The sequence below is a fragment of the Podarcis filfolensis genome, assembly GCF_964270895.1.
Source record: "Podarcis filfolensis genome assembly, chromosome: 2".
NCBI classification, from domain to species: Eukaryota; Metazoa; Chordata; class Lepidosauria; order Squamata; family Lacertidae; genus Podarcis; species Podarcis filfolensis.
Window position 1 is genome coordinate 11,891,820 of NC_139605.1, and position 11,358 is coordinate 11,903,177.

General features: G+C 45.2%; 1 protein-coding gene across 1 annotated transcript in view; it reads left to right on the forward strand.

The window, feature by feature from the left end:
- The first annotated feature begins 2,144 nt into the window (after positions 1 to 2,144).
- The window catches only part of LOC310757327 (E3 ubiquitin-protein ligase TRIM7-like), a 73,906-nt gene continuing 64,692 nt past the window's right edge, over positions 2,145 to 11,358 (forward strand). The window contains exons 1-7 of the mRNA XM_083602649.1: positions 2,145 to 2,610; positions 3,122 to 3,217; positions 3,782 to 4,012; positions 4,309 to 4,331; positions 5,412 to 5,533; positions 5,907 to 5,939; positions 8,207 to 8,732. Coding sequence (XP_083458775.1) covers positions 2,182 to 2,610; positions 3,122 to 3,217; positions 3,782 to 4,012; positions 4,309 to 4,331; positions 5,412 to 5,533; positions 5,907 to 5,939; positions 8,207 to 8,727 — 1,455 coding nt within the window. The 5' untranslated portion in view covers positions 2,145 to 2,181 and the 3' untranslated portion in view covers positions 8,728 to 8,732. The remainder of the gene's footprint in view (positions 2,611 to 3,121; positions 3,218 to 3,781; positions 4,013 to 4,308; positions 4,332 to 5,411; positions 5,534 to 5,906; positions 5,940 to 8,206; positions 8,733 to 11,358) is intronic.

Below are 11,358 nucleotides of genomic sequence, written 5' to 3' on the forward strand. Positions count from 1 at the left end.
CCACCCCAAAAAGAATTTACAGTGGTACCTCGGGTCACAGACGCTTCAGGTTACAGACTCCACTAACCCAGAAATAATACCTCAGGTTAAGAACTTTACCTCAGGATGAGAACAGAAATCGCATGACGGCAGCGGGAGGCCCCATTAGCTAAAGTGGTGCTTCAGGTTAAGAACAGTTTCAGGTTAAGAACAGACCTCCAGAACGAATTAAGTTCTTAACCCAAGGTACCACTGTACATTCATAGGATCATAGAGTTGGAAGGGACCACAAGAGCCATCTAGTCCAACCCTGTGCGATGCAGGAATCATTCGCTGGGAGGAAACCGGAAAGGGAATCAGGACTGAATTTTTGTGTCCATAGACACCCAAGCTTGATTCTGGTCCTGATCACAAATTTCTGGGTTGGGCATATGCTGTCTGCCTGGCGAAGCCACAGTTGTGCCCCTGTCTCTGGTTGGCTGACCTTAACATTCTGGTTAAAAACCAAAGCAGAACCTGGAAGCCGGAAACCTACGGGGGGCCCACAAACACCAAGACACCAGTTCTGCATTTGTAAGAACCTGGTCATTTGGTGCGGCAGCATCTACACTTTGGGACTCCTTGCCTCTTGATATCAAGCAGGTGCCTTCACTGTGTTCTTTTTGGTGCCTGCTAAAAACATTCTGGGTGACACGGGTGGTGCTGTGGGTTAAAACACTGAGCCTAGGACTTGCCGATCAGAAGGTCGGTGGTTTGAATCCCCATGACGGAGTGAGCTCCCGTTGCTCGGTCCCTGCTCCTGCCAACCTAGCAGTTCTAAAGCACGTCAAAGTGCAAGTAGATCAATAGGTACCACTCCGACGGGAAGGTCAACGGCGTTTCTGTGTGCTGCTCTGGTTCGCCAGAAGCGGCTTAGTCATGCTGGCCACATGACCCGGAAACTGTACGCTGGCTCCCTCGGCCAATAAAGCGAGATGAGCGCCGCAACCCCAGTCGGTCACGACTGGACCTAACGGTCAGGGGTCCCTTTACCTTTACTAAAAACATTCTGGTTTCGTCAAGCCTACCCAGATGCTTAGAAAATAAGTTATAGTAGTTTAACTTCTGGTATATTTTATCCCCTCCCCCCAATTTTATCTTTCTGTAAACTACTTTGGTGTTGTTGGTTTTTTTGTTTTTGTTTTACAAAACAAGTGGTGTATAATTTTTTATGAAATAAATAAGCCAGTAAGTAAGAGCGCTCTCTCCTTCTTCTGCTCTGCAGAGACTGGAATTGGGAATAATGGTTCCTTTGATCCTGGAGGTGGTTTATAGCCATCATGAATCATAGCCATTTAAAGCTGTATCCTCTATGACTTGGATGGAATGAATGAATAAATAATCACAGGCTCACCCTATTCACACACAAATATGCCCTTAAGAATGGATTTGTAAGCAAAAAGACAATGGGAAGGCTTTCCCAATTTTTCTCTCTTACTGCAGAGGAATATTTGGGGTCAAAATGGCTTCAGGATTGCTCTCCCGTACTATTTCAGACACATGGTTCATATATTCCTATATGTGTGCATTGATGAGTATTTATTCTATATTTGAGACCTTAAAATTCTTATAACAATGTAATATTTCACTGACAAAGGGCTGCATTCATTGAGAAAATGGGGCTAAGTGAAAGCACCTGCTGTTAATAGGTGCCCTGCGGTGTGATTGGCAAATATCTGGATACCATTTAGCTGAGCTGTTTGCAAAGGCCGTTTGCAGAGTTGGTTCCAGAGGTTATTGCATATTATCAGACGCTGGCGATTTTGTAAAAACGACTCACTAAAAACTGGCACCAGGATGGAGGGCTGGGCTGTTTCTCCTCTGTATGTCTTGGCTACTAACTCGAAAGAGGAGTGTGAATGGAGGGGGGCGGGGGAGGGGGACGGCAATTCATTCATCAGCTTGCAAAGTAGTCTGAGGCTGTCGTGCTGATAGTCAACAAAGCTACTACAAACTCCACCAGCTCCCACGGGGAAATGGTTCCTTAAACGAGCAGCCACCAAGGATGAGCACTCCATTTAAAATAAATAAAAATATATCTTTCCACCATATCAAAGCGGCTCGGAGCTACAGCCAACTTCTGAAGTTCCTAAACGAAACACGCCCATTTGCTAAAAGGAAGAGATAAAAGGAAACCAGCTCCCTGTTCCTGGCGAGGCAACAATGGCTGCTTCTGGGGGTCCCGTGCAGGATCTCCGCGAGGAAGCCACTTGCCCCATCTGCCTGGAGTATTTCAGGGATCCAGTGATCATCCCGGAGTGCGGGCACAACTTCTGCCGACCCTGCCTGATCCAGTGCTGGGGGGAATCCGAGGGAGCGGCTTCCTGCCCTCAGTGCAGGGAAACGGTTGAGCAAAGCAGCATCAGGGGAAACCAGCAGCTGGCAAATTTTGTAGAAATAATTAAGAAATTCAGCCATCTGGGGGGGAAAGAGGAGGGAGAAGGAAAAGGAAGGGTCTGCGAGAAGCACCAGGAGCCCCTGAAGCTCTTCTGCAAGGAGGACCAAAGCCCCATCTGTGTCTTGTGTAATGTATCTAAGGAGCACAAAAGCCACGAGGTGGTTCCTCTAGAGGAGGCGTCCCAGGAGTACAAGGTGGGAAAAAGCAGTGGGTCTTTATTGGGGGTGGAAGAGCTGCTGACAAGAGGGGCTTGCAAAAAAAAATAAAAATCTTGTAATGTATTCTCCCCACTTGCAGCCCCAAAGCAGTTATCCAGGAAGAATCTTTTGCAGCCTGATAAGACTTAACTTCTGAAACTATAAATAATAAATATTTATTTTTCTATTCGAGGGATTTCAAGTGTGCCCAATGACCCCCTGAATGCAGGCTGCAGTAACTCCCCTGGGAGGAAAGTTTGCAACATCGAGGATTAATTTAATAAAAAGGAGGGGGGAGATGTTGGAGGTGTGTTGAGTGTGGGGGACAAATAGCAAAACTCACATGTTTCTCAGCTCTGATATAGAGCCGTTCTATTTCTGCCTAGTCTGGAATGAAAAGAAAAACCTCTGCAAATGACCGAGGGATGTGGGGCAGGGAGCAAAAATACGATTCAGCCTACCTGTTAATGTGTGATGCAGCCCAATTTGGACTTTGTTTTCTTTTCAGGATCAGATCAGCAGCTGCCTAGACAATGTGAGGAAGGAGAGAGAGAAAATTCTAGTATTTAAAGCAAACACAGAAAAGGAAAGCCAAGACCTGCTTGTAAGCATCATTTTTACTTTAAGAAGAAAAAGTGCTACAGTCTAGAATCAATATCTGGGGGGGGTGTATATGGAATACAGAAAGAGGTTTCTTTTTGAACAGCCTATCTCCCACAGAACATGATAGACCATTTAAGGGGGGGGTCTTGTGCTGATGAAGCTCCTTCCCTGCTAAATATTGGCATGATCCCTCTAAAATGTCAGGCATGCCCTTCCAGGGGAATTTGGATAAGTCATGCTTAGGCAAACTAAGGCTCGGGGGCCGGATCAGGCCCCAGTCACCTTCTAAATCCGGCCCGTGGACAGTCCGGGAATCAGTGTGTTTTTACGTGAGTAGAATGTGTGCTTTTATTTAAAATGCATCTCTGGGTTATTTGTGAGGCATAGGAATTCCTTCATATATATTTTTTCAAAATATGGCCCGTCCACCCCCCAATGTCTGAGGGACAGTGGAACGGCCCCCTGCTGAAAAATTTGCTGACCCCTGGCCTTCCTCATCCTGCAACAGCAGACTAGATGCCTGATATTGGCCCACTGTTCTCTTCTTCCAATCTCCTTGCTGCAGAAACAAACAGGTGCAGAGAGGGAAAAGATGGTGGCTGAGTTCAGGCGACTGCACCAGTTTCTGGAAGAACAGGAGAAACATATCTTGGCTCAGATGGCAGAAGTGGAGAAGGAGATTGCAGCCAAAAGGGAGGAGCAGCTGGCCAGACTCTCCAGGGAACTCTCCTCTCTTGACAGCCTCATCCGGGAGATGGAGGAGAAGCTTCAGGAACCAGCGAGTGAACTCCTGCAGGTGAGGCCTCATCCTGATGTGAGAGGGTGGAGTGTGCTGCTTCAAATTACAGGCAGAAGAATAACATGTCTTAGCCCCCACCCTAAAAAAAAGCTGCTGTAAAGAAAACAATTAGTACATGAAGGGTGAAAGGCCTGGGGTCACAAAAGGGGATCTGCTAGATCAAACCACAGGTCCCTTCATTCTATCATCATGTTCTCGCAAAATTGATAACAACAGTAGAACTGGCTCCACTGACATCTTTCTTTCTTTCTTTCTTTCTTTCTTTCTTTCTTTCTTTCTTTCTTTCCCTCCAGGACATAGGAAGCTTCTTGGAGAGGTAAGTGATGGGAGACCCCTGCCTTATTCTGATGCTATGAATTTTCCTGTTTAACAGGTGAGAAACTCTCTCCATTTCCTCCTTCCAGAGATAATTTAGGACACCATTGTCCATTTTCACAAAATCACAGACAAAAATGGGGACACATTTTGTGGTAGCTATTGGTCCCATTTACACTCACAGAAGCTTTTTACTTTCTTACATTCCCACCACATATGATAAAAAGTTCCTTCTTTTTCTTTACATTTCCAACATTTATTACTTGTCTTATACATTTTAGTTATTTTCATGGGAGTAATATACCACCTATACATCATTTTCATCACATTCAGAGCATTACATGCTGTAAATTTTATTCTTTCTTTCCACAAGCTCTCTCATTCTTTTAGCTGTATATTATATCCAAAATCTTTGGCCCAGTGTATCATAACCGATTTTACTTCATCTTTCAAATGCCATTCCAGCAGCGCAAAAGGCGTTCTAAAGCTTTCTGATTTTCCTTATATTTCAGAAATGCACATACCAGATCAATATGTTTTGCTCATTGATCACTTGAAATGCTTCACTGTAACTGGTGTAGTCCCAGTGGCGTAGCGTGGGTTGTCAGCACCCGGGGCAAGGCAAGTAATTTGCGCCCCCTAACCCGTGGCTTTGCGCCCCCTAACCCGTGGATTTGCGCCCCCTAACCCATGGATTTGCCCTAACCCCAGATGTTGCGCCCGGTGCGGCCGGCCCCCCCTGCACCCCCACGCTACGCCACTGTGTAGTCCTAAAATCTCCGCGTAAGGACACAACGTTTCTCATTTTCCTAAAAAAATTAATTTGAAGGTAAAGAGGCTGATCTATGCGATCTCATATTCCTATATTTTCTTCACCATATTATGGAAGCAGGTGTGTGTCAGTTTCCCTTCAACTTGTTAGGTGCTCTCTAGATGCTCCCTTTTGCCATAGGAAAAACGCTGCTCCCAAGTCTTCATGATATACCCATCGTGCCTTTATCATCAGGATGAGACACCTGCCTTGTCTGAAAGCTCTTTTAATTCAAAGGATTGTGGCTTGACTTTGTTCTTCTCCTCCCAGGTCTCAGGAGAAGGAGAACATAGAGGATCCTCCTGTGGCTTTTCCTCCTGCTCTGAAGTGGAGGATCTGGGACTTCGGAGATATAAATCCCTTCCTGGAGGCAGTCATGAAGAAATTCAGAGGTAGTAAAGAAGGGCTGAAAGTATTTTATACTGGATGTTTAGAAGTGTTCATGAAAGGCTCCAGGTCATATGGAATATTAGCCACGCCAGGAAAATGGACGGTTTATTTGATTATTCTTTTTCAATATCTAGAAGCCACACTTTAATATGTAGATGATTCACAACTGATTTTACTTATGCAATTGAAAGGGGACGATAAACCCTTCTTGCTGGGCTCTGGAATCTCTTCAGCTGACGTTGCCAGTGGTTAGGGATGATGGGACTTGTAGTCCACAACACCTGCCTACAATCTCATGAGCTCATATTGTTGTTGCCAGGTTTGTGATCTGAATGATGGTGTGATGCTAAATCTCTGTTCCTTTTTCTCTTCCAGACACTGTGGAATATGGACTTCAGCTGCGAAAAGGTACATTTAATAATAATTATAATTTATTATTTATATCCTGCCCATCTGGCTGGGTTTTCCCAGCGATTTCCCCAGGCACAAATTCGGGAGAGATGGGATCCACTTATCAAAAGACCAGGCCACCACAGCTCTTCCATCCATGCCTTATTTCCCCTTATTTCTCAGAGGCATCTGTTCCATGAGAGCAGCTTGCTGGGCTAGAGGGGCTCTTGGCCTGATCCTGCAGACTCTTAGGAAGCCCCCAGCCCAGGACGGCTGACTTTTCTGTGCCGAATCTCGATAAGACACAGGGGTGGTGTGAAGCCAAAGGCTCCTTGCACATGAGGGGGAAATATCCCTTTGAGCCATACAAGATCCCCACCCCTTTTAGGAGAGCTTATGTAAGAGTAAGGTTTACTCATACATGGGAAATGCATGAACAGAAATAGCTCAGAAAATGGCTGCAACAACCTTTGGGTACGAGAAGGTAAATGGGTGTCAGTGGAGAGAGCTGGGGGCTGCCTGAGTGTGAACTCCAGTGGTCCGGCTTCCCTGCAAGATGGGGGTCTTCAGTCAGCTATTGTGTTGTGTTGTGTTGTGTTGTGTTGTGTTGTGTTGTGTTGTGTTGTGTTGTATTGTATTGTATTGTATTGTATTGTATTGTGTTGTATGATTTCTCTGCTACAACATGATGGCGGACTAGAGAAACCTGAGTAAACTTAAAAGAGCAGGACAGAATTACAGCATAGACCAGGGGAAAAGGCTCAATGGGAAGACAAAAGTCCAGTCTGGCCTGATCCTGAAAACCACAAAAAGGGATTCATAAGAGCCGGAAAAGGTGCAGCAGATGGAAGCATAAAGGAAATTCCTACTTATCTTTAAAAGTACATTCCGGGATTCTTTTAGAAAACAGCAGTAAGTAAAATACATGAAGGCAAACCATTACAACAATAAACTAGAAAAAAAACCCATTACATTTAACAATTTTTTTTTACTAATAGCACTTGCAACATCCAATATCCCGCTTAATTTCCAAAGGCCGCTGTACAAATGTGTGTCTTTAAAAAGAAATTGCTTCACAAACTTCCCATAACGTGGGGAGCAGGTGAGAGGACTGCAGAGCAGATCTTCTTCCTAAAATTGCCTGACCAATTTTTAAATGGACTTCTTATTGTGCTTCCACTGCCCACTTTTTCCATAAATGTGAGGAGCAGTGAAAAAAATGAATCATCAATTAGCCAATCAGGCCTGGGGAACCAGGATGGGGTCTTTGCATTGAAGGAGACAGGTGGGAATGGCACTTCCTAGGTTTTATATATCTTGCCCTTCATCTTGAGATTGCAACAATAAATGCATTAACACAATTCACAGAAAAAGAAAGCCATTCATATCAACGATGTAATAGTTGTCAATTTAAAAGCTCCGCTTTAACCAAACCGTAAGAGATAAGCAAGTTAGTTCTTGGCTGACTGCTCATAGTCTGCCTGGGAAAAACAAACCATAGGCCCAAATGCCTACCAGGGACTCCTGTATCGCACTGCAGAACATGGAACAGAGCCCCTCAGAAGATGGTGGACTCTCCTTCCTTGGAGGTTTTTAAGCAGAGGTTGGGTCTTCCCCTGTCGTGGATGCCTTAGTTGGGATCCCTGCATTGCAGGCGGTTGGACTAGATGACCCTTGGGGTCCCTTGCAGCTCTACAATTTTACGATGCGCTTTCAAGAATCCCAAGCAGGACATTTCACACAAGGGGGTCGAGGTAGCCTAACCACTTTCTTGCTTTTCATAAACTCTCTGGAAGGATGGTCTATAATATAATGTTAAATATGTAACTGAAACTTGAATGGTGGTTACAAGGAGGGTGAGAGCACCTGCTGCCAGTTTTACCTGGCCTGTCAAGCATGGTCTGGCATGTGATGTGAGGTAAAAGATTGATGTGAATTAGGGAATCCCTGCTTGGACTCCCTTCTGCCATGAATGGTGGGGGTAGGGGTGGCCTTAGACAAGCCACTGTCTCTCAGCCTCAGTCCTCCCATCTGAAAAATGGGTATGCCAAGATTGACTTAACTTACAGGGTCAGGTTCTATATAGATAATGTGTGAACGCTTGAAAGAACTGCAAATGTTTCAAGAATACTTATTAAGAACTTGATGAACATTCCTCTCTCGAATGCAGAGCCATGGAGTCCCTGTTCATTTCAGAGGGGATGCTGTTTCTGTCATGTGCCTTAAAAAGAGTCAGCTTCCCCGCTGATGTCGTTTCTCTTCTCTTTCCTCATCTGCCCCCACAGAAAACATAACTTTGGATCCAGACACAGCAAATCCCTACCTCATCCTGTCCAAGGATCAAAAGAGAGTGAGAAAGGGAGACGTCTATCAAGACCTGCCAGACAACCCTGAGAGATTTGACACACTTACCTATGTGCTGGGATGTGAGGGTTTCACATCAGGAAGACATTTCTGGGAAGTCATTGTGAGAAGAGAGGAGGGGTGGGGGGTGGGGGTTGCCAGAAAGTCTGTGAAGAGGAAGGGGGTTTTCTCTTTCAGTCCTAGGGAAGGGATCTGGGGTTGGATCTGGGGCTTGGGGAAGTGGGGCAATGGGTACAGGTTATTCTCCCCCCATGAGGTGCCTGTTCCAAGTGAGGAGCCCAAGAGGATCCGAGTGGCCCTGAACTGTGAAGGGAGACAGGTGTCCTTTTACGATGCAGACACAGCAGTCCTCCTCTACACATTCCCGGCAGCCTCCTTCTCAGGAGAGACCCTCCAGCCCTTCTTTTACATAAGCAGGAAAGCGAAGCTGAGACTCTATTGACTGATGTGCAGACAGACAAGTGTATATTCATTGCCATTATGACATATTCAGTCTCCTCTTCAGGGCTGAGCTGACAGGCACTTCAGGAGAAACCATATTTGCCCAACTGGGATTGGCCATCCCTTGTGTCAATCATGATGCAACTCCCCCTTCTCAGGCCAGCTTTGTAAATGACACTGATCAATTGGGACCCCTGTCAGACCCCTTGTCTCTCTCCCTTGGGAACCGGCTATTTCTGTCAGTGCAGGAGGTGCAAAGGGGGAAAGAAGCAAGAAAATAATTTAGGAAACAACAGCAAACCTCCCCACATTCCTGTTTCGATGTAGTTCTCTCTCCAACCTCCAATTCTGACACATTTTCTATAGACAATGCCATCATCTTTTCTGAATAAAATCAGAATTATGTACGGGCATCACTTAAAACATTTCCTCAGCCTCAATCCTGAACTCATATTCCCTTTTCCTCCCCCAATTTCTCCACTGGCCAGGGAGATGGAAATTCCAAAGTTCCTTTTTTTGCTACTCCTCAGGGAAGCTTATGTGGCAATTCAGCAAAATCTCCATATCCAAATATTGTTTGCTAGTTTGGGTACAGTCGGCCCAAAATTCATGCGCAACTTACTTGCGTGATCTCAGCCTGGAGCCCTTCGTCAAAACACAAATTAATAAATGGAAAGAAGGTGAGAGACCAGGAAAAACTGTTGGAAGGGACTGTGTGAGATCTTACAATAGTCTCCAGAGCCCAGAAAGCATTTTTTTTGGGGGGGGGCCTTTGGCAATGGTGGAAAAAGTTTCTAAGTCCACCTTGCTTACTGACCTCTAGAAAGGTCAAGATCTGTGGCTTCAGTCAAGCAGTATGGTTGCTTGGGGGGGGTTTCGGGGGTCTTCCTGACTTGCACAATATTGCCTTTGCATGCTGACCCCAGAGACGTAACCCCTCTGCAGGTTTTGGGTCTCGATGTAACAAAATCCCCTTCGACAGTGAAGAGCCTCTGTCAGAAGCTCTGAGGAGAAAACATTGGCAAACATTGAGAATTTTGGGTTACGTGTATGTGGTAAATTCCCATGTGTAAAATTATTTTCACCAAGGTGGTTTGTAATGAAGAGTCAGATACTTACCTGTATTTTTAGAGATCCCCTCCTCTTATCCTTTTGTATAACGAGCCTAAAATAATTTGGGGATATGTTTCATGCGCTAACATGTTTGATTCTACTAAAGATTGTACTTCTTGTTGCTCCTGTGGTGTTTGGAACAGTTAACATCCATTCCCCATGATACTTCCTCCAAGGATTTTAGGAGGGTGATATCCTGTTTTATCCTCAGAGAAACCCTGTGAGGTAGAAGAGGCTGAGCTGAGAGACTTAGGAAAAAGGAAACACATTAAAGTTTATGGTCAAAAGGGATTTGAACCTGGGCCTTGTCATCCCAAGTCTGGGCGCTCAGAATTTGAAATCTTAACAAGGGTCCCTTCAGAGATGTGCTTCAAAGCCCTCCCGGCAAAGTTCCTCCACAGTGGTACCTCGAGTTACGAAAGTAATTCGTTCCAGAGTCCGTTCTTAAGTCGAAACTGTTCTTAACATGAGGCGTGCTTTCGCTAAGGGGGCCTCCCACTGCCAGCGCATGATTTCCGCTCGCATCCTGGGGCAAAGTTCGCTACTAGGAGCATCTACTTCTGGATTAGCAGAGCTTGTTGCCCAAAGTGTTCATAAGGAGGACAGTATGTAACCCAAGGTTCCACTGTGTATGTTGTAGCTCCTCTTCCCTTATGAGAACAGAAATCGTATTCAGGAGCCCTATAGAGTCCTTAAGTGGGTTCCCTATCGGTAGGAGAAAATAACAGAAGCCAACCAGAGTACAGTGGTACCTCAGGTTACATATGCTTCAGATTACAGACTCCGCTAACCCAGAAATAGTACCTCGGGTTAAGAACTTTGCTTCAGGATGAGAACAGAAATCATTCTCCGGTGGCGTGGCAGTAGCAGGAGGCCCCATTAGCTAAAGTGGTGCTTCAGGTTAAGAACGGACCTCCAGAATGAATTAAGTACTTAACCCGGGGTACCACTGTATATTGAGAAGCAAAGCAACTAATAAGTCTGATCTTTATTAAAGGAACTGTTGCAACAGGGTCCCCACTCACCCTTTGAAGGAGGGAGGAGAACCCAGAACGATGGTGTGCAAGCCCCTATATAGACTTTTGAAACTGCCCACCTGAAGCACAAGACCAAACCCCCAAAATATCAGACATACATCACAGAAGGAGGCAGTCTCCAGCAGAAATCCTTCTGTTAGGATACCTGTTAATGGGCACTGATTGCAGGCAGCTTAGCCATTCTTTTGTGATAGTAAATACTTTAGTTCCTGAATCCAGGTCACAGGCTCACCCTATTCATACACAAATATGCCCTTAAGAATGGACTTGGAAGCAAAAAGGCAATGGAAGGCTTTGTCCCATTTTCCTCCCTTACTGCAGAGGAATATTTGGGGCCATTGGGAGAGTCGAAATGGCTTCAGGATTGCTCTCCCATACTATTTCAGACACATGGTTCAAATATTGAGTTATGTGTGCATTTATGTACAGTATTTATTTTGTATTTGAGAACTTAAAATTCTTATAACAATGTGATATTTCAC